The sequence below is a fragment of the Urocampus carinirostris genome, chromosome 14 (genome assembly GCF_059441175.1).
Source record: "Urocampus carinirostris isolate Australia breed hairy pipefish chromosome 14, RoL_Ucar_1.0, whole genome shotgun sequence".
Classification (NCBI taxonomy): domain Eukaryota; kingdom Metazoa; phylum Chordata; class Actinopteri; order Syngnathiformes; family Syngnathidae; genus Urocampus; species Urocampus carinirostris.
Window position 1 is genome coordinate 11,218,474 of NC_142362.1, and position 23,948 is coordinate 11,242,421.

The 23,948-nt window shown below is 36.5% G+C and overlaps 1 protein-coding gene across 1 annotated transcript in view; it reads left to right on the forward strand.

Moving 5' to 3' along the window:
• The window catches only part of abca12 (ATP binding cassette subfamily A member 12), a 98,306-nt gene that overhangs the window by 18,786 nt on the left and 55,572 nt on the right, over window positions 1–23,948 (forward strand). Inside the window, exons 18-38 of the mRNA XM_088353015.1 lie at window positions 10–124; window positions 948–3,569; window positions 5,001–5,113; window positions 5,238–5,293; window positions 5,484–5,611; window positions 5,688–5,818; window positions 6,004–6,146; window positions 7,512–7,676; window positions 8,681–8,898; window positions 11,309–12,238; window positions 12,327–12,433; window positions 14,756–14,862; window positions 15,423–15,622; window positions 15,725–15,801; window positions 16,014–16,144; window positions 18,237–18,407; window positions 21,354–21,518; window positions 21,598–21,790; window positions 21,864–22,003; window positions 23,616–23,735; window positions 23,827–23,917. Coding sequence (XP_088209141.1) covers window positions 10–124; window positions 948–3,569; window positions 5,001–5,113; window positions 5,238–5,293; window positions 5,484–5,611; window positions 5,688–5,818; window positions 6,004–6,146; window positions 7,512–7,676; window positions 8,681–8,898; window positions 11,309–12,238; window positions 12,327–12,433; window positions 14,756–14,862; window positions 15,423–15,622; window positions 15,725–15,801; window positions 16,014–16,144; window positions 18,237–18,407; window positions 21,354–21,518; window positions 21,598–21,790; window positions 21,864–22,003; window positions 23,616–23,735; window positions 23,827–23,917 — 6,123 coding nt within the window. The remainder of the gene's footprint in view (window positions 1–9; window positions 125–947; window positions 3,570–5,000; window positions 5,114–5,237; window positions 5,294–5,483; window positions 5,612–5,687; window positions 5,819–6,003; window positions 6,147–7,511; window positions 7,677–8,680; window positions 8,899–11,308; window positions 12,239–12,326; window positions 12,434–14,755; window positions 14,863–15,422; window positions 15,623–15,724; window positions 15,802–16,013; window positions 16,145–18,236; window positions 18,408–21,353; window positions 21,519–21,597; window positions 21,791–21,863; window positions 22,004–23,615; window positions 23,736–23,826; window positions 23,918–23,948) is intronic.

Genomic DNA, 23,948 nt, shown 5'->3' on the forward strand with positions numbered 1-23,948 from the left:
TTTTTTCAGGTTCTTATGATATCGAAACCCTCAACATTGAGTGTGATACCGGTTTGGTTTGGAACACATTTGTCAAAACTCTCATTGAAGCTACGACATCACCAAACCAGAATGTCTTTATAAAGTAAGTAGCAAAAAACAATAGATAAAATAAGCAAATATGATATGATCTTTTACAAGGTAGCAGAACCATTTGTCTCATCTTAAATGTCTTTATTTTAAGAAATATTTTCATTTTGTCAGAATAATACACTCAGGATAAATGTAGAATTAATTACAAAGTTTTCATCTTTCTATATAAAATGTTCTTGTTCCGGGTCATTTTTCTCATTTTAAATATTAAATCGTTTTGGTTAAATAACAAAAACATTTGATTACAATTTGCAAAGTTATCTGCAAAAAAAAAGAAGAAACTTTTTTATTTTTTCATAACTTTGAAAGATGATTTTGGTACTTATTTTTACTATTTAATTCTTATACTACCTCAGTTTTTTTTTTGCTTCTTTGTCCAAATCTTATTCAATCAAGTTTTAGATTTAGATGGTATATATTATTTATTAAGCAGTAGTTTTAACGTACGTCATGTTGATTTTTTTTCTTTGTATCGTTAACACAAATCAATACTTTAATAACTCAAGAGCCATGTTACATTTTTAAAAGTGTCAATTTCACTACATGTTGTCACAATAAGAAGTAAGAAGTGGTGATACCTACATGAAACTTAATAATGATTTGTGTTTTTCAAGTCTTGCCCAGCCTTATTTAGTCCACTTTCCATTTTCTATCTCTTAAAAATCAATACTCCCATGCGCTGGTGAAATTTGTTGAACTGTAGTTAAGAACAGGAATATGTACATATATTTGTATTGTTGGTACTTAATGACATCTACAACTTCACCTGTTTAACCAGTAACTCAGACTTTTCTGTTTTTCTCTACGTTCTGTAGCGGTCTCAAAGCGACAGTCAACCTCTTACAGCATGTGTACGGGGACCTCATAAAGAATATGACAGAGTCACAATTAACTCAAGGAATTCACACTGGTGACGCTCTATCTACTTACCTTCTTAACCTGATTCACAAACTGAACCACTTTGTTTGGACCGTCTCCACGCTCCCTGATGAAAACATCTCAAACCCGGACGTCATGCTACCCATCATCAGTGAGCTGTTCGAGTCCACAGGCCTGTCCCCCTTACTGCCTCTGCTGCTCAGCAACGACTCAGTCAATGCCTCCATGATTATTGACGCCGCCGTGAAGCTTGGTCGAAGCAACCAGCACATTTTTACCTTTGACGAGACTGACCCAACAATGCCAGAATTGGAGCGTTTAATTGTGGAATTCCTTTCCTCTGAGGGAAACCTCACAATGGCTCTCTCCTATGTTATGGGCCACACCCTACTTACTTATTCGAATTACTTTGACCCAGTAGAAGTGGCTCATCTCAAAGAGACCCTAAAACGTTTTACCAACCAAACTTCATCTGGGATTGTAGAGACTATCCTTAGCGCTATGGAGCTTCTCAGTGAAGTGATTGATTCCTCAAACCCAACTGACATAATTCTTGGATATATTCGTCAGCTTCAAGAAAGTGTTGCATCTCTCTTGAAAGTGCGCCGGATCCAACAGATCTTGTTACCTAACGGGGAAATGAGCACAGCCGAAGTAACTCATCTCCACCAGGTTCTCACTGACCTAATCGACCTCTTTACCCCGGAGAGCCTTGATTACCTATCTCAAATTGGCCCTGAAGCTGCCCTAGATCTAGTGGTAGAAACATTTCTTGCATTCTTGCCACCAGAATTGCAAGAAAAAACCTACTTGTATTATCAAAATTTCAAATCATTGCAATATCAATTTTCTCTGTGTGCGTCAGAACACAAATGTTCGTCTGCAATCTCAGAATTTTTCACATTCCTCGACGAAATTGTCAACGTGACACTGTCAACCAATCTCAATGTCACCATCAATATCTCCAGCAAGTTCCTGGAAAATGGGGAATATGAATATGAAAATGTCGCATACGCATTCTTTTCTCTCATTTTGTCCCCGGATGACTCTGCCTACATCGGTGTATTCAATCGGACAGTTCATTTTGTCAAGCTCATTATAGCAATGCCAAATATTACAATCCCTGATATACAGAATGCTATAAGACAGTCTAATGTCACGCTTGAAGAGCTCAACTACATCGCTCACCTTGCAGGAGCCGCCAATGTTAACGAGCTGTTAATAAACATAATGGATATAGCCGACGTTTCAAAGTGTTTTGAACAGCACAACACACAAGAAGTGATAGCCCAGTGTCTTACAGGAGTAATAGACAAGGCCAGCCATTTCCTTGTAAATGTACCCGCTCTTCGTAATCATACATCCATCATCTCTCTTGTCCCTATGATTGTCAACAAAACCACAACCGATTTCAGCCGAGTCAATTTCAGCTCCAATGCTCAAATGCCTGTCATACATGTTCTTAACGATACCCTGAATAATATTAAAATGGGCCTCCAGGTGAACAATCTCAGTACTCCAGAAATCATGAACGAAATCAAAGTGATGGAAGGACTGTTGAAAGTTGCCGCCAACCCCGAACCTTTGAATCAAATCCTCGATGCCATGTCGGTACCATACTCTGAGGAAGTCACCATCAAATATTTGCAAATCATGCATTGGTATTTGCAACGTTTGGAAAATGTGACCAGTGCCAGTTCTGTGTCAGACTTCATTCACCCCATATTCACCATCACTCAATTACAAGTCATGTTGCAAATAGAGCAGACAAACTTGACTTTGTTCATCAACAACCAGATTGAGCACTTCCAGAACCCAACTGATGGTGCGGGTGTGACTAAAATTGGCCGAGCAACTGTCAAGATTTTACAGCAAATTCTGAAATATATCACAATCAATTTAAAAGTTCAAGATGAGACTTCTCAAGACTTTGGTTTGACGCCACTCTTGAACACAACCCAGCTACATGAAATCGAGCAACAAATTCAACTTTACCTTAATATAATCCTTGACTGGATGTCAGAACCCAATGTCAGCACAGTTTTCACCAATATGCTCCAGTGGGGAAACCCTTCCATCAATGTTTCCACTCCTATAACGGACCTTCACATGCTTTTACAGACAATGTTTAACTATCTCACCGTTGAACAGAGGGATTATCTCTCAATTATATCCAATATTACCAATTCTCTGAGCAAAGCGGTAACAATATTTGAGCAACCAGGAGACGAACATTTTGACCACCTCTTTTCTGCCATCATGGAAGCAGTCCAAAGTTTCATGCAAATTCTGACTGAAGACGAAGTCTTGCTGTCGCAATCTTCACAGGAAAACATCCAGCAACTTGTCCAAAGCGCATTGATCCTCTTCGTTGAACAGGATTTACCATTTGCTACATCGCTCAACCTCACCCTCGACGTACTGAACAGAACCCAGATCGTCGTAGAGCAGTTTGTGCCAGATGAGATTGCCTTCTATCTGCTTGTTGGGGTCAAAGTGGTCAACACTTATTTTAAGACCATCCTGGAGGCCAGTGGACCAGACAATTTTAATCTCATGTAAGTGCTATGTTCAGTGTTAATGTTGGTGTTAATTTTTTAGTGGGTTTTACATGTTACAAAGACAATATTGTGATAATGAGATAAACCCCTATGATTTTCTGTTGTCATCCATATCACTGGTGATCCAGTGGTTAGAGTTCAACTCTCTCACTGTCCTGACCTGTGTTTGAATACTGTTATAACCAATGCTAGTGATTTATATATATATATATATATATATATATATATATATATATATATATATATATATATATATATATATATATATATATACTATATATATATATACCATAGCCATATCTCCCTAGTGGGAGGTGGCTAGAGTCATTTCTGGCTCTTTTTGGGAGATTGATTCAGAGGAGGGGATTCCCAGCCCCCTCGCTCAACCAAACTGAGGTGTTGGGAGTCATTAGGTGACCAAACCCCCCAATTCCAACCCCTAATGCTGAACGCCAAGCAGGGAGGCAACGGGTACCAATGTTTAAGTCTTAGGTATGAGACACGACCGAGGCTTGAACCACAACCTCCCAGTCTCGGGGCGGGCTCCATACCCCCAAGGCCACCTTGTGTATAAACTTTTTTTTTTTTTTTTTTTTTTTTTTTTTTTTTTATGTTAAAAAAACTTTATATACAAATAATTTAGTTGAGTTTAAAAGAAATAAATAACTTGCATATTTCCCAGGATATGTCACACTTTTGACTTTGAGTGGCTGTTCGAATGACATATAGTAATTTTGTTCCAGTAAATGTGTATTTACATACCCTTTTAATGCCAAGCCTAAACTACGGCTGCAATGAATTTTTCCATGTATCCCCTCCAAAGTTCTCCCCTAAAAAACAGTGGATCATTTTTAAAAACGATACATACCCAAGTGTGCTAACCCTTAGGCAATTTTGAAAATATGGAATTAACCCAATTGTGACAAATACTTTGATTATTAGTTATATCCGAATTGTTTATGTTTCTTTTCAACACAAAGAGTTTTTGTCTTCTATCACGAGAAGAGATAAAAATGAAAATATAAATATTTAATGTTGAGAATCTAAACTTCTGACTATTTGGATTATTCGTAACCCAAATGGATTGTTAAATGATTAATCCATTAAAAAATATTTCACTTTTAAGATCAAGCAGAAAGCTCACTGTTTTCATCAATGCTTGAATCAATCATCTTGGCTTAAAAGTAATTCCTTTTGTCAAAAGATGGTGTTGTTTAATACCCTAAAAATTAAATTTCTTATACTCCAGGACATGTCGTAAATACACATTTGTCTTGTATACTAAGTGCCCGAAGCAAAATGTTTTTTTTTTCCCATTGATTCTGCAGCCTTTTTGACTAATGATATCACACGTGCAACATAATGCTTTTTTTAACATTGTAGAATTTTTAAAATCTTTTTCTAAATGCTCTTTTTTCTTTTTTAAAGCATTTTGAATGAAATGGTGACAATCCAAAGCCTTTTGCCACCTAACAGTTCAGCTCAGCACTATATATCTATTGCCATCAACATCACTCTTGCCATCTTGGACTTCGGCCAAGGTAAATCGCTTCAATCTTAACTCTGATGGAATAGTGGTTGCATTCTTCTATTATGAAAAAGTCATTATGTGTTTGTGCTTGACAATGGAGGAAAATCTTTCTTTTTTCACTTTTGTGGTTTCAGGCAACACAAGCCTAGCAAATGAAATAGAGAACATTTTGATGGCTATTTTTGACCAGGTAAGAATTTAAAAGGAGCTCTCTCCTCAAATTCTAGACAAGCTTGGTGTAAAATTGTGAAGCACGTACAAACTGAAAAGGCAATCACAAGGTGTAAATGGCTGATATGGTCTCTGTCATTGCTATGAGTCATGAACATTCTTGTTTCCGATTATCACGGGCAATCTAAAAAACGTACCTTTTTGAACAGATTTGGCAGATTTTCATGACTACTCCAAGCTTTGGTACCATGACTCAATCTGTGGAAGTTTTCTCCCACATCAGTCCAGTAGTTCAGCAGATTTCGACTGGAGTTGCTGTCCAAGAGACGTGGCACAGGTATATTAAATTGGAAAATAGTAGGCACTGGTATGTGAGTCTTCTTTTCAGCCAAAATTATTTTGTTTGGGGTCAGGCTTGAGGAGATATTGGAGGCTTTACTCTCAACATTGAGTGAAACAGAACCATGGGACAATGTCACGTCTGCTTTCCCCTATTTCGAAAAAATCCTAGCATGCATGGTAAACACGGTGCAAGTTGAGAACGGTGAGTAAATATTTCAGAGTTTTTTAGATAGAAATACAATAAGACAAATTTAACTACAACATATGAAGCAATGGCAAACACAATCGGATAAATACTGATTCATACACATTACACCTGTCTCACAATGTTCACTTTATTTTTAGAGTCTCTGATTGTTCAACCATTGAATGTTTTCTTTTCCATAGTGATGCTACTAAGCCTTGAGAAACCTGTAGCTACCCTGATGAAAGAAATTGCACAGAGTGTGAACAGCAGTCATTTTAACTTGTCGGAGATCTCTGAAAAAATTCCGCTCGCCATACAACAAACTTTGTTTGCTGTCGAGCAGGTACATTTCATCTATGCTGAGTCACTCACTTTGATTATAAAAGCCTTAACTATATCCTATATTTTATTGTCCAAGTTGCTTTGCGTATTTATTTATATTCAGATTGTTTTGTGGTTTACAGTTTGAGACATGTTTTATGAATAAATATTTGACACTATATTGGTCCTCCTTAAATAATGAGAGTGCAGTTACATGTAAGGGGAGATGTGTTTAACCTTTTTTTTGCCAATCTAATGAGTGTGATTTCAGGTATATGACAGTGGGTGGCAGTGATTTTCATCGTCCGAGCCAACGATTAAGGGCCATACAAATAAACATGACTTGACTGTAGCTTTTTAACAGCAGTTTTGTAGAACAAGACGATACTATAGTAAAATAAATATTAAAAAATATTTGAGGAAGCACGGCATTACATACTGTACTTGGATTACATCCATACAATATTGCGCCATATTCCAATCTGACACCAACAGAAAACTGAAAATCTTTGGGCAAAATGAACAAAAACTAAGCTGCTTTGTGAAGGTGGTAATGCAATGTTTTTTTAAAATGTATTGTTTGACTAAATATCTTGTGAATCATTCAAGTATTTTTATTTCTAATTTTCCACTCAGATATTTAGGTTATTACGGGGGATTTATTTATTTAAAATGTATTTATGCCTATGTGCGTTAGTTCCAAAGATAATTATATAAATTAAAAAGTAAAATAATATATCATACCACAAAGCCAATCCAACCTGTACAAAACTTTGTTCGAATGATTTTTTTTTTTTTTTTTTTACAAATTCTACGCATAGAAAAAGTGATTTTATATCCTGCTAACTCATTAGGTAAATAATTAGGAAATTTGATCAGTGATATTGCTCTTTGTCATTCGCCCATTTATTCATAGTCAGGCTCCTCTGCAATACGGCCTTTAGTTTTTTAGTACATTTAATAACTAATAAAAAGCTGGTTTTCTCAACTCAATGTTTTGGTCTAAAAACAAGTATTCACCCTACAAACAAAAAACAAAAAACTAAGGAACTGACTTTGCTTCTGGAGACTACTGTACACAACAAGGGACACACCTAGTTTGAGATCATTTTGCATTCATTCTTCGTGTGGGTGTCCAGTGATGAGAAGGGGTGATACCTGTGTGAGCCTTGTGCCATTTTCATTGTGTCGTTGCACGAAGACAGATTATCAAGTATCCTTCGTGCTGATGCCTTTTACTGAGACTCTTTTGTTGTGTATTGTTGCGCTAGTCACGGCCTCCACTAACTGAACTGGTTTCCTCAGTGGAATTCGATGAAAGGTGACAACATGAAACAAGACATTAAAGGTGATTGACATTGTCCTATTTTGTTGACTTCTCTTCAAGGCAAATGGAACATTGGACTGCAGTGAAGCTTTAAAAGCATGGGAGCCAATCAGGGTTGCAGCCGGTTTAAGTCATGGCACGATTGAAATTTGGTGTGAAATAAGTTTGTGGCCTGTTCTGGAGAACTATGCTTCCGATCATATCTGCCCCCATCTCAACCTGAACGTGAGTTCAACGAGCACAAATCATTTTGCCCACACTGTAGAAAATCTGGTAGAATTTTCATTTTACATATATAAATAATAGGTTTATTCTGTTTTTACTATTGGTCACGTGCAAAAGGAGATTTTATAGGATCCCAGTTCCTTATTTTTACTCACTGTTGCCTGTCGTTTTGACTATCGGCCAATCATGTTGCTGTTCATTGATTTTCCCCCTTTTTATTCTGGCATCCTAGGAAATATCCTTTGCATTTGTCCAATACTAAAAACAGAATCAACTTATCAATGTAATTTGTTTTTTGTTTTGTTTTTCGTTTTTCTTTCTCAATTTACTAGAAAGCAATCTTATAATAAATTGGTAAAATAAGAAAACCTTGCAAATATTCTTAATTTACCCAAAATATCAAGAAATATGTAAATATAAAAACACATTTAAAATCAAGTATATGATATTTTTGTCAATTTGAAATATTATTCTTTTTACTAAAAAAAAAACTACAAAAAATAAGAAAAATATAATTTCAAAAAAAGTATCAACTCACTGGTTATTTCATGTATTCTCTTTATTTTAATAAAATATTCTTAAGGTAAATTCTGTAAAATGAAAAGATAAATTTAAAATGAATAAGAAATCTTTCATTGTAAATAGGAATTTTACAAGAAATGTTGATGTCTTATATCTTTTAAACCAATTTTACTACTGGGCATTATAGCTTACATATAAGATCATTTTGCTCATTCAAAGTGTTTTCTTTTCTTTTACTCTTAAAAGAGTTATGAATTAAATATAATTATATTTACTTATATAATAGTAAGTATTTTTGTTGTTTTTATTATCTTACCCTGGAATTTAAAAAAAAATCATAGTGTAATAAAATAAAAAAATAAAGAATTACCCTCACATAATTGAACTTTGAAGGACAATTTTTGCAGTGCTGGGCCCATTTTTACCTGGTGGTGGCAGTGTTGATTCACAGAACACTTTGCTAAGTACCTTTTTCCTTTCAGCACATGGGTTTGGAACCAATTACCGCCAGTGATGCTGCTGCTCGGATCGTTAATGCTACAAAATCTCTCTATCAAGTTTATATGAACCAATCACATGTGATGGAGCATATTTTCACCAATGTTTCCAATCTGTTCTTTGAGCTACTGGGCCAGCCACTCAGCCCGAGTGCTCAGCTTCACTGGAAAGAACAGCTCCAAGTTAAGCAGTTGCAAAACAGGTGATTGCACTCACTATATATTCTCTAAAGCTCACACTTTTCCAAGCATGATAACTACCTACAAAATTACCAATGATCTATCAACTGCAGAAGAGTGCAAACCATCTCGTATTTGAATACATTAATCACACAAAAAAATCTAAAACGAATGAAAAAAAAAGTCAAGGGCAGTCTAGCATTCAAAAAAACCTTCCTAATTAGTGTAATTGAATGGTGACAATATTTTTCTATGCACGCTTAGATAAATCAAATAACTTCAAAGACATAAAAATATGTAATACAATAGTCAAATTGTAATAAGTGTCTAACTCATGACTAAATTCAAGTCCGTTTTTTCTTATTACCGATATTTTTGTACACTGATGCGGTGCCAGAAAATAACATAGTACTATTGTACTGCAGTCTCATTAATTGAAAAACGATAGATACTGAGTACTCAATAATGCAAACCAATACACTTGTGGTTAATAATAAAAATTCCACAATATACCCGCATAGTATGTTAATTAACATTATTTTTCTTGTGTTTAAATTTGTAAGACATATTTTAAAATCCATGCATTTCACACCAAACAGATGTAAATACAAATGTATATATTGCATTTATTTAAACTCTTTATCATCAAATGCTCATTACATCATAAGTGAAAATAATTTTAAAACATGTTTTGTAATTGTAATGTTATATTTTTCTTTATTGTTTTTGTTTATAATTGTTTCATTTTAAAAATTTGAGGGTCTCCAATTTGTTACTGCTGCATTATCATCGGGGGTGTTCATGCTGACATGCTGCATTTGACTGCTGATGGCAGCGTGTCCCAACAAATTCTAAACACAAATTTTTCCCACGTTCGACCAGTACTACAAAGATGTGTGTGATCGACAAGCATTAATGAAAAACCCCCTTCTTAAGTATTCACCCTCACTACTGCTGAGTACAGACATGTATGTTTGATGTCCATAGGCGTCAATGGCAGTGAGTGAAATAGGGACTGCATAGTCTTCTTAACATTCCTCTATCAACTTGTACTTTTATTACATAACTGAACAAATACAACGTGTTGTGTCTGTTCAGTTTAAGCATTTTGAACACCGGCAGGTGCTTTAGACTTGTTCAAAGCAGCACATTTGCCACTGATCATTCTTGTAACTCAAAACATAACACTTCTCAGCACTGAGGCCACAGATGGGGAATAACTGATGTCTCTGAATCTGTTGCCATAATCCCTAATGCTCCTTGTTTTTACGTTCCCCCGTGTTTCTGCTGTCCCTATTTGTTTCTGCCTCAACACCGGTAATTTATAAAAACAACTGAGAAGAGCTTAACTAAAATGGCACGGGAAAAAAATCAGCAATACATTTTTGAGGCTGCAAAAAGCGGAGGTGACGATGAATTTGATGTAAGCGGCATGGGAGAGGGAGAGGCACATAGTCGAAACTCCAGAAATGTTGTTCAAAAGTGACACAGAGGATGAATATTTCATTGTATTTATAGTGATTTGGAGTGAAGCTGATAGTTTGGTAAGCATGTTCTTTATGCTAGAGTTATCAGAATAACTTTAATCACGATACGCCGTTACTGACAATACCAGGCATGTCAATCATGTAACATTAGTATACTGTTCAGTTATTCAGCCTGTTGTTCTCTTTATTTTAATTTTGTATTGCATTTCAAGATGACATGTTTGTTTTGAGTGTTGGATTTTAACAAATCAATTTCCCCCAAAAATGCGACCTGTACCCTAGGTGCATCTTACATATATCTTTTTAGTTCTTTATTACGCATTTTAGGCTGGTGCGACTTATACTCTGTAGCGACCTATAGTCCGGAAAATACGGCCCGTGGTATTGCATTTGATTAGTATGGCTGGTTTGCAGGGCCGATTTACAGTTTTTTTTTAAATATCATTTTATATGCATCTTAATTAACTTACCAATGAAGCAATCATGCCATTAGCTTCTTAGATACATATCTTCCCTCCAAAAAGCTCTGATACACATCTCAACATATTTCAAAGTGCAAAGGTGTGATTTGATCCTATTTTTCCAAATTAAACCACATTATTACAGTTCAAATTTGGACAGTGATAAGTCTGTGTGATGTATTTTGGAAACTTCTTCAGAGTCAGATTTGAAAGATCTCAAATTACAGTAAAAATATTATTTTTTGTTTACAGGGTCAGAGTATTTTAATGAATATTTGACTTTGGCTATCACTAAAATTATGCTAATAATCCTTAGCATTAAAACATGTTTTGCTTGGCCTACAAAAGAAACCGCTGCTGCCCTTGGAAACGCTTCTTCACAGATATTTAAATCTTGTATTTCTCCACGCTTCTAAATCTTGCAATTGAGGCCATAAGAAAACCAAATTAAGAGAGTCATTGATGTTAACCTTCTTCCCCTGCAGTTTATCCTCTTTAAAAGCTTTGGCCGATGAGTTGCTGGAAGCGGTACCTGAGCTGGAGCCTTGCGTGGATGCTATGGAGGAAGCTCTGAGCCACATTCTGAACAACTACCACCTCCTCCAAGACGCCGACTCATCTGAAGTCATTCTCCTGGAGGCTGCTACGGTCCTCCTCTCCTGTGTGAACGTCAGCCTCAGCGATATCGTTCCAATAGTGGGGGGCGACTTATCTGGGATCAGGGACGGATCCTTCTTGGACATGGTCAACAATGCTATTAAAGCAATCATCTATTTGAAGGTTTTTGGGGAAGAGCCGACAGTTTACCAAGGCCTGGAACTATTTCTGGCCTCAGATGCAAGAGAAGTACTCATGCAGAAGATGGTTGAGATGTTTGCCTGGTTGGCATCTTCACATGAATCTGGACTGGACCTCCTGACCCAAGCTCTGCCCGAGCTGTCTGAGCTCCTCGGGCCTTTGTTGTCCACGCTGACTGAGATGGGTGTAGAGCTTCCTGAAATTACCCACCTCATGCAAGAGTTAATGGAAAACATCCTTGTCATGTTGAGGCAATTCCTTAGCAGCGAGCTTTTTGCATCAATGGACCACCACCTGGAAGAGCTGATTCCTAGTAGCCATGCGTTGAACAGCAGACACAAGCGAGAAATTGCAGTGGTGCCCCAACTTGACCCATTGAATGACTTCCTGGACTTCATATACTTTGACTACCCAGCAATGTTCAATGCCATGTCTGCTCCTTCTCCAGAGGAAATGATGGAAACGGCTCACATGTTCTTTTCAAATCCCGATCTAAACATTGTGGTGAAGGGAACTACCAGAGACATACCTTGGGCTCTGAACGGCTCACGGGATGAGGCCATTGACGCCGCTCTCGAGATCCTCTCGTATGCCACCCTCCCTGCTGGCTCTCAAATGTGAGTACGATTCCTAACAGGAACTGATGCTGATATTCACTTAAACAAATACATTAATTTGCTGCATTTCTGTGTTGTACCTTCCTAGGCCTTCTTTGGATTTACTGAGAGATGCTGTTGACTTACTGCCGGATAGTTTTCCTTTAGCTATTCAGCTTAAAAATATAACAAGAGCCCTTGCCAATGAATCCGAAGGTAAGATTTAAGCTATATCTTACTTATGATAATCATTAAACTGCAATAAGTTGCATCTACTTTTTAACTCACATGACTCATTCTCTGTCGCCCTCACCTGGCTTAAAAATGATTGCAGCCTTAGTCAGATAGTTCATACAGTAATGCATGAGCCAATTAGTGTATTTTTTAGACGGTCTTGAGTAAACTCTAAACTTATTTACTTATTTTCATCTCTTGGGGGCCTTGGTTTGGTGTTTGGACTTATCCAGCCTTTTCTTACTTATACCATTTTCATGCGACTCTAATAAAAACTGCAATGACGATCATAAAGTCAGTCACTATGCAAACACCCCCCCCTCTTTCCTTCTACCTAATATGTTGCGTGTCACAGTTGGGCATTGCTAACACATACTTAATAGAGAACATATTCTACTTTCAGGTTTTAAGGACACAAAATACACACCCTACCTGTAAACCAATTGCTAATCATACAATGTGTGCAAAAAATTGCTCTTTATTGGTAGTAGCACTACATCCAATTAGTTTGTTGATTATTTTGTCAATTTAATCAATGAACTGGATTAACAGACCATTATTTGAAATTGAAGACATACATTGGATATCATTTTATAATGTGTTTGGCCTATAATTTCTCTGGATGTTAATTAAAAAATATTACCTTTTTTTAAGTGAAAGCAGATAGCTGACTTCAAAATCATCTACATCCAGATTTATTACTTATAAGAGACAAAATTATTATTTTTGTTCATCATTAACTTAGATTTTTCACACTTTAAATCAATACATTTTATTTTAAGGATGAAATTGAAAGGGACATCAAAATCAAAACTTGGTATTCAAGAAATGCCAACCATTTCTTATTTTCTATTTTCTTTTTCACTGGCAACTGTGTGGATAGCAAACTAAGAATTTCATTGTGCAGGGAAACGTGGTTCTTTACTGTTCATATGACAAATAACACTTTGATTTGAATTTAATTTAAAAATAGACTCATCACAGATTCATCAAGATCAGTCCGAAACAAGATACTTGGAAAATATAAAGCCGGGGTAGCTCACCAAAGTCGTCTTGCAGCCATCACGTTAATTAGTAATATGCAACCATGGTCCTCTTACATCTGTGAGTGCAGAAAATCCCACCGTGTAAAAAGTCTTCACACTCCAAAACATGCAATAATGCCGAAGGAAAAAAAAATCTGCCGAGAAGCATCTGCATCGATGGATGTTGCTTGTTGCTTGCTGTCTGTTTAGCCCCATAATTCCTGTTTACAAATACAGACTACAGGAGTAAAAAAAAAATGTCTCCAGGCCGTAGAGCAACCAATCGTGAAATTCACGGGTTTTTTGGCCAATAGCAGGCTTTGTTTTGCCCCCCTTAGCCTATGCGAGCCGGTAAATGCTAAAAAGGACCCACCTTTTTTACTTCCAAATAACTTCAGCCAATAGTGACCGATTCAAATGATGATTGACAGTTAGGAACATCCCAGCATACACCGCGGACTACTACTAGGGGGGAAAAATCTAATTGGCGGCTCCTTGCATTAGTTGCGAGACTTTGCGACTCAATATATTAGTGTTATAAGGCGCATGTTCAGCTTTTGAAAAGAATAAAGGCTTTTAGGTGCGCCTTATAGTCGTGAAAATACGGTAATCACATTTTATAACAATTTGTCAACCGAACTTGATATAACTGAATATATTTCTTCGAACAGTGACACCGCCGTTGCCGTGATAATGACTTTGACTTTGATGCTGTTAAAGCCAAGCTCTCTCAGTTTCCGAATCCTTAAATGAAAGCCATTCGGCCTGTTTTAAAAATCTCATTAACAAAACAGAGTTCAAACAATGATTTTATCTGCCCGGGAAAAACATCTCACCTCTAACTGACTTGGAGAAGTGCACACGTTTGACCTCCGCTGTAATTGGTGTCCGTCTCGGCTTGTGAGAGAACATGTCTTAACAGCCTGTCCGTAATGTTGGCGCTTATTTACATTTTCACGGTGTACTACACATGTTTTAATTGCAAAGCCTTGAGGTGTTGACTAGCATTAAATTAAAGATTGTCTAATTTCAGTGTAGTTACACATCCTGCCATGACATCGATGACATACTGTCGACCCATGTCTGTTTCCTTAGTTTTAGGCTTTTTCTGTAGTTTACAGCAGGTTGCTTACCAATGTTTGCCAGAAACATTTTAAGTGGCAGTGAAGCCTCAGTGAAATGCTATACAACCTTTTTGCACATACCATACTTGAATGGCCAACGTTAGCCTGCTTCTTTTTCCTTCATTGACTATGAACCTATTTTTCTCTCATTGCAGAGACTTTGATGAACTTACAGCAGATCCTCCATACTACTGCTGTGCTTTTTCAGACCGACCTGAGTGATCCACAGTTTTTAGAATGGCTTGATCAACTGAGATCTCAGGTTTGAAATCTATATGAAGATGCTATTTGCTATTTGGGTGTGTTGATCCAAATATAAGATCCACTTCAGTTTCCTCTCTTGTTTTTTCATCCTGCAGCGTCTTTAATGTAGCAAATAATCGGCCAAAGATGGCCTGAAATCAGGAGGAGCTGGAAAAAAAATTCTAAATTAAAAAGTTAACCTGAATCAAAATGTGCTGTGCTCCATACTTCAATTATTTATCTTGGTATCTGATCGAATAATATCAGCATCATACAATACTCAGGGATACATGATCAGTATCGTATAGAAATTTAACAGATTTGTCAGGCCATCCGAAAGTTTATAATATCCAAACCTTGTATATTTTTGATGTTGTAGAATCAATTAAGACAACTGAATAAAAAAAAAAAAAAAGTACACTGATTAACCGTGTATTTAAAATAATAGTTTTTTAGTGCCCTAGATTCAAATGAAGATGCCAAATGGTTTCTAGAAAAGGATTTCAAAGTGTTAAAATGTTTGTTGTGTATTTGGTGGGAAGCACTCTGATATTCTTTATGGTCGTCGTCATGTTTTAGCTTTGCTTGATGGAGGAGACGGAGTTTGGACGTCAACTCGTGGGCTTCTTCTTCCTGGAACCTGGTCAATTGTGTAAAAGTCTTCTACCTGGCCTGCAAGCCTTGTTGGAGGCTGCACAGGTCAACACTACCGATTTAAATGATGCCATCTTCCACACCTTAGTCGGGGACCCAAGCACCTATAACAAGGACACCGATTGGTACAAATCATTTTGTAGTGCTATATACCTCAATAAATTAGATAGAGCCAGAGGTATATTTTCTAAACAATATGCCCAATGTTTTCTTGTGTCTGCTGTTAGGTCCTCCGTGCTGAGTCAAAGTTTTGACTTTGACACCAGCAGCCTTGGTTCCCTCAACATCAACCTTACATCTCAAGGTGAAACAATCACCCAAAACTTGTATTTGTGTGGTTTCATATTATGCATATGTCTCAATGGTATATAAGCTAAAAGCAGTTTTTCTTTTGTGGTTAACCTTATCTGAATGCACGTTGTCAGCAGTGGAGGATGATGATGACGAATATGGTAGCAGTTACGCTATCTTGTTATCTATATCTTATTTATTTTTTTCATGTTTTTATTTGTCCAGGGAAGATAACAGTTGGGGAGATACTGCGTAATGAAAGTGCTTTCCTCCAGGATATTCAGAAGCACATGGATTTTGATCCGGTCGCTCTTCAGATACTCATGGATACAGTTTTGCCCCAAAACAATTTAGAGGTGAGCAGCAGTTATTCATTAAAGGAACAGTTATTTGACCACTAGATGTCACTGTATGGTGTAGTGCCACCGAAAAGAAGTGCTTAAAAGCACAAGAAAGAATACAAATTATGGTGACTCAAAAAGTGAACTAAACGCTCCATTTTACTTTTCATTTTTGCCCAGCCTTTTTGAATTTCTTTGGTACCCAAATCCGCAAGAAATCTGATGATTATGTCATCTACATGTATATAAGGATCATGTTATGAAACATAAATACAAACTTCTTGAGTATTGAGTACTAAGAGTATTTGAAAAAATGCATGTTTTTATGATAGTTATTTTTACTCTTGCTTCTTATCTAAATGAATATTGGGTTTTTTTTGTGAATGTTTTTGTTTTTACCAATAGAAGGCTTTAAATAAAACACACTTGTCCCTTTTATATATAGAAAACCGTAAAATACAAAATAAAAAAATGTATACCTCAATTTAACTTCTCATTTTCTGCCCAGCCTTTTTGGGGTTTTTGGGAACCTGTAGCAGCAAGAAGTCGGATATTTATCATGTTATGAAACATAAATGCACATTTCTTGACCTAAATGTATTTAAATGATAGTTTATTTTACTCTTGCTTATTATTTACAGGGATCAGAATTTTCCGCGGATCCGCGGATTTCCGCTGTTTTTGAACCCCAAAGGCATTCCGACTTTTTCACTTTTTCTCTTGCGTAGCAAACAAATTCAAAATCCGACTGTCTCACTCTTTCCTTTATTGCTCTGGCGCTCCCTGGCGGCCGTTAGAACAATTGGCCGCATTGTTGGTCAAGCTGCAGGGACTGAACTGCATTTGAACTTATCTTGCAGTATTTACAAAAAAATCAGTTATGTGGGCAAATTATTTTAATCTTCTAAAAATGTTACTTAAATGATAAATATAAGCATGGTTTTGGACAAGTAAATTGCCTAAAACCCAGGAGCTTGTGGGGAGGGAGGGGGTGTTCAGGGGGGGGGGATTGGTGTGTGTGTGGGGGGTGGGGGGGGGTGGGGGGGGGGTTCTCCGCCATGCTTTATTCCTGGACCCTGGCTATTTCAGCTGAAAATGAAAATCTCCATTCTGATCCCTGTATTTAAATCAAAATAGATTTTTTTTAATGAATGGATTTATTTACCACAGTTCTGAGGTCATGGAATCGAACCTCCTGTGTGGGGTTTGCATGTTCTCCTTGTGCTTGCGTGGGTTTCCTCCAGGCACTCTGGTTTCCTCCCCTCATTCCAAAAATATGCATGTCGGGTTAATTGACCGGTCCAAATTGTCCCTAGGTGAGAATGAGCGAGCGAATTGTCTGTCCCTGTGTGCCCTGCGATTGGCTGGCAACCAGTTCAGGTTGTCCCCTGCCCACTGCCCAAAGGTGGATGGGATGGGCTCTGGAACCCCTGCGACCCTACTGGGGATAAGCGGCGCAGATAATGGATAGATGGATAATGTATTAATTAAAGCTATTAGTAATTAATGTTATTAATTATTTGTTTGGTTCCACTTCTATTTTTTTAATCGAGTGTTAAAATTATATATATATATATATATATATATATATATATATGAATAAAAAAAAAATTCACGCACTTTTTCAGTCAGACTTGTCTAAGCTGTCTTTTGTGGATTTTCCATGTGTTTGTTTAATATATTAGTGCATATTATATTGCTACTATATTACGTTTTATAATCATCTATAACGGTATATTATGTATTTGTTTGTATGTTTTGTAATTAAATGTTTTAATTTTTATCTAAATTCATTTGTTATTTTTCGGCATGCTTATTTTAATGTAAAATGGTCTTGCCAATGTTTTGGGGGGGATTTTCTATTTTTACATTGTTATTAAGATTTCATTTGTATGCTATTTCCACTTATAGTTTTTCGTTTTCTGTTAGAACTTCATTTTCATTAATTTGGTGGTTTTTTTTCTAGGATTATTTATCCCATAAACATGTCGAAACATTTTCAATGGGCTACTATTTTGTGTATTTTCTGTTGATTAGATGATTACTTTTCATGTGGTAATTGTGTTTTTTTTAATTTATTCATTATTTTTACGCGTTCAACTCACAGATCCTTTCTTGGTTGATGGAGCTACGTCACTGCAATTCCCCTGACATTCTAAGCGTCATCGAGCCGAACGATTTGGTGTTTCAAGCCTTCTGCTCCATGTCCCCTGAAGAGTGGTATACTTTCTCGGTGATAATGCTTCAACATGTGGATTTGGAAAAGTTCCTCCTTAGAGTAAGAGATGGTTCAATTGATTTTTTTTAAGAAATTAAAATTAATTTCATAGAACATAAGTTTAATTATGGATTTTTGTTTCACAACTAATATTAGTTTTTGCAACATACAATTAATATGTTAACTAAAAGAGGGCACTCAAAGACCACTCGATATGCTTCTCAAAGGCAGAACAGTTAGCGTATGCCGTATCATCAAACAACATTTCAAACAAGAGTAGGTCATTTTGTACAATACGTTTCCATGAACAAAAATCTCATTTAGGTAATCAAAATACGTTTCATACTTAGGGACAATTATTGTCCGAAGCAACAAGAAAAGCGCATTTGCCATGAGCGTTTGAAAGTTGGTGCTTTGCTGCCGTCAAAGTTCTGCGCTTCTCTTTTGTTTCCTTTAAGAGACTAACGATTAATTTTTTGACCGTAAGAGGTAATTCGAAGATCACTTTATATATTTCTCAAAGGCAAAACAGTTACCGTATGCAGTATTATTTAACTGTGACTATGCATATCGTATTTTATTCACTGTATTTTCTGGTATATAAGGCTCGCTTTCAAATTTTGTGTCAATTTGGGATTTTTAGGTGCGCTTTATCGTTCGGAACGTACTGTAAATGAGATATGTAAGTCTGAATTTGTGTTAAATAGCTGATAGTATGATTATTTTAGTAACTTATTGGTAAGTTCCCATCTGTGTTGTAATGGCTGTTTTATTGAACACTCATAAGCAGGATCTTATCTTTATCTCCATAATTCTAATTTGCTGTGTTGTCACAGTTCCAGTCGGAGAAACATTAATTATTGAGTCCCTCATTTTAGAACATCGCCATTTATTATGTTTTTGAATCAGCCATTAATGTTTCCAGGTCACGTCATTTTAAGCTGCTTTATGATAATGGGTTGAATAATTAAGCGTCTGATTCAAATTGAAGCATGTATATTATTAGTTCACGAAAACCTCAATTCATCTTTAAGACTTTATGAGTCATTGGATTATTTTCATATATTTATGTTTTGGTTATTTTGAAGACTCACTCACATTAGAAAAAGTCAAAACCTCAGCAAAGAAAGTTTCTTTAAAATATGTATATTTGTTCCTAAAATATATCTTCTTTCCATACATCCATTCTCTGATCTTTTTTTTTTCACCCATAGCGTACTTTAAAAAGAAATACCCCAAATTGGTTCAAAAATCAAAATCAATTTGAGTTAACTTTTTTTAAACAACTTCATTTTGGGATGGTTTCCAAACCAAATTAGCTTGTTTATTTGGGGTTTGTTAATACAATATAAACTATACATTAGTTTATATACCGTAAAATTCGCACTACAACGCGCACCTGATTATAGGCCAAACTTAGTACATTTTTTAAGGAAAAAACATTTTGTACCTACATTGGCTGAACCTGATTATCAGCCGCACGTGTCCATTGAAGCATGAGTCATACAAATAAAGACGGTACACTACAAATGAGATCGTTCGTAAGTTGAATTTGTTCGTAAGTTGCTTCAGTGCTAAATTAAGTGTGTTTTAGTTTAAGGTTTGTATAAGTATATTTAAGGCTTACATAAGTAACTTGTATTGTTTTGTACTAAAGATACACATTAAATGAAATGTTATGCTCTATAAAAATAAATAAAGTTAAGTTTAACTTTTGAAAGATGAGCTTCAACAGCGACTTCCTCCTCCGTGGTAGAAAGTGGCTGCAAAAAAGCGATCCTACCATTTTCCCAACCGCAACAAGCTCTCTTTTTGAGTATTTTGTAACTTTTTATTTCTCACACACACTCTGACAGAGGGTTGATTCATCCATCATAAAACAACACAAACAAAAAATATATACAATTGACGCATCAAGCTTTCTTATTCGACTTTAATTTAAAAAAACGGTTCGCCTCTTCTTTCCTCTTTACACCAACCATATAGAAGAGATGCAAGAGATATTAAATGATAAAAATGTCAAAGTTCTTAGCACGCTGAAGATACAGTATAGAATGTTTACACACGAAGTAGGAAGAGGAAGCGGATTTCTTCTTTGGGGTGGATGCTGGGTGAGCTCTCACAGTGCCATACGGTGGTAGCGGTGGAAAGAAAGACTACAGTAATGTCCTGTACTCGGAAAAAGGTGCACACAATACAAAATCTAACTTACAGCAATATCTGGATATTTTTTGACAACCCGAATTTTTTTTCCGTATCTGCCGTTTACCGTAAGTCAAATGGTAGTAAGAAGGGAAGCGTTCTGGCCGCCAAACTTTTGATAAACAAATACGTACAATGTCACCAGTCTGTAAAATATGTCATCCTACATATTTTTGGCAAGGTTAAACACTTGGGATTCAAGATATTTCAAAATGTAGTCACCAGAGAAACACCTCGATCAGTCTGAAACAAGATACCCGATAACTATAGCGCTAAGGTAACTTACCATTACATCCCCTGGCCGTCTTCAACTTCTTTGAATGTCCGCGCAAATGGCTAAATTAGCCGCATCATTGCATAAGCTGCAGGGTTTAAAGCTTGGGAAATGTGGGTATTTAGTTATTATTGTTATTGTGACACGTTGACTGTAATCTGTGGTTAAGACTGCCCTATCCATTCTGGACCAAGACACGTAACAACACAGAGTTGTCCAAGCTTCGCAAGAGCCAAAAGCCTCTCCGCATGTAACAATAATAAAGTAATAATAGAGTAAATAATTGCGCAAGTTCTGTTTTATCCCTGATTCAGATGAAAGGCGCCATTTATGTCTCGCAAACCATTGGTTCCCGGAAATGTGTAAAACAACCCAGAAATCTCGAAAGAGTACTTGGTCGGGCTTTATTTAACATAACAACCATACACAATCACACCTTGGCCCACTTAACCCTTACTCAAAATGGAGATACAGAATTTAGAAATACTTTACTGCAGTACCACTTTGTAAAGTTGTATCCTTGTTTTCAGATTGTGCTGTCGGATGAAGTTCAAAACTTGTTGCGGTTGATGCTTGAGATGCTTAGCAACATCATCCACATGATGGACAACCTTCTTCCCGCCATCGATCAGTTACAAGGTTACATGATTTCCGTCAAGGAGCTCAATCTCTTGGCCAACAGAGAGTTTTACTTGGTCTGTGAAATATATTTATCAAAACATCTCCGCATGCTTGTTAAAAAACAAAAATAGTTAATGTTATTTATCTCACCAGGCTTCAAGACAAATGAGGTCTCGCCTCACTAGCAGAGGTACTTTTGTCGCCATGTCTCAAGTCATGTGCAGACATGGTATCTTGCCTCTCTTTGGATTGGCCACCCTTCCGAGTGTTTCAAGGCCCGACCAAGTTTTTGGCAGCCAATGGAGGGAGGAGATGATCGACAGGTTTAAGATTCCACGAAATGCCAGTATGTTAGAAAGTTTGCATTCATGCAGAACTGTGGGGAAGATGATGATGTATCCTGTTTTTTTTGTTTGTAGCCCCCTACTGCATGAACATGTACCTAGACATGGTCAACACCACAGGGGGAGCTATTGCATGGGCGTTCCTCAAACCGATGCTGATGGGAAAAATCCTCTTCACACCCGACACACCGATCACGAGGACTATTATGGAAAAGGTATTCAGTAGTTGCCAACATCGTTTTTGACTCAGAAAAGAACGAAAGAATCACTGACAGAACTGATGAAGTCAAATGATCTGTTTAGCTTTTGAAAGAATTCACAGCTAGCTGATTTATTCTACTTTATTCTTACTTTGTTCTACTTGATAATCAAATTATTTGTAAAATATTGTAAACACTTTTAAATTCCTCTAACAGTAAATACTTACTGAGTTTTAATTGTTTTTTCACCAAAATAGAAAAACAATTATCTATTTGTGTTGAATAAAAATGAAACATTTCACTGTTACTAAAACCAAGCATCATAAGTCACAGTTTCGTAAATCAAAATCAAAATGTAAACATTGTTCAGACCAAACATTTCCTTTTACAAATAACCAATCATTTTAGAGGAATACGGTACTTAACAACTAATCTAAGTTGTTGGGTACCGTATTTTCGGGACCATAAGTCGCAGTTTTTTTTTTTCAAATTTTGGCGACTTATATGCCGGTAAGTCTAATATGTGGAATTATTAACACATTATTATATCATTGACTTTGACATTTTGATTACTGGTACATCATTTCTCATTTTATTTTCACATCAAATGGCAAAAAGGCGCTCCAGGCCTGTGTTGATGCTTTCAACCTTGCCCGGTTGTGGGGGTGACATTTTTCAGCACCGGTAATTTATAAAAACGACTGAGAAGAGCTGAAATAAAAATGCCACAGAAAAGAGAATCAAATCCTACAGATAACAAGTTGCAAATAGTGAAATACAGTATGCAGTTGAAAACTTAAATAGAGCACCAGAAATAAAGTTTTGAGTTGGTGAAAAGCGGATGTTACGATGACTGTCATAAGCCACGCGGATGCGGAAGGAGGAAGCGGAGCATCATCTATCACAGAGGATGTAGATTTTACTGTATTTAGTGATTTTGAGTGAAGCTGATAGTTTAGTTAACATGTTCTTTAACTAGAAAAATCTGAGTAGTTCTTGATAAGTTATGTCGGTACTGAAATTACCAGGCATGTCAATCATGTAATGTTAGTATACACTTATTCAGCCTGTTGTTCTCTTTTTTAATTCCTATTTTAAATTACCTTTTAATATGGCATATATGTTTTAGGTGTTGGATTTTATAAAAAAAATCCTCCCCAAAATGTGACTTGTGTGTTGTTTTCTTATTGCTTAGCATGTTTTGGCTGGTTTACCTTCAAGTCCGGGAAATAGTTTCAAATTTTGTTTTAAAAAAGTTTGTATAATTTCAGACATTGTATCGGTCAGACAAAATGGTATTCAAAATCACTGCTGAAGACTGAACACACAAAAAGCATCCGCATTACCTTTTATAGGAGTTGCTAGTGGTATTATTGCAGTTTTTTTTTTCCTAATTTCCTTTGCGTTCTTGTTTTGATTTTGAATATGTCCTTCCTGCAAGAAAAATATGTACTAGAGTTAGGCAGTTAAAAGCTTTTGCTTTGTGCTACTCCCTTTTGGCACATTTCTATGTATATCACTGTATTGTACAGTTGTTTTTGTGCCACAGACAGACAAACAAACAAACATTTTGAAGCATGGTCATAACTGTGAATAACATTTTATCACCCTGTTCATTATTCTCAAGGCCAATACAACCCTGCAACAGTTCGCAAACTTAAAGAGGAACTCAGATGATTGGCTCAAATCGTCCGACTACCTCCTGAAATCCGCAGAGATGTTGAGCCAAACATTGCCGATGCTTCAGGTATGGCATCTCAGGGCCGCAAGTTTGCAACAGATCCTTCAACTTTTTCTTCCCTGATTTTCCCTTATTTTGAATTGTGCATGTATTCAAGAATTCATTGAACAACGCCTTTGTGAGACGGTTCATTGAACTGCAGACAGACATCGATGTCGGTGAAATGAAGGAGACTCTCAACAGCTTTTGTGAGTGAGAACTTTACATGTTACAACCACA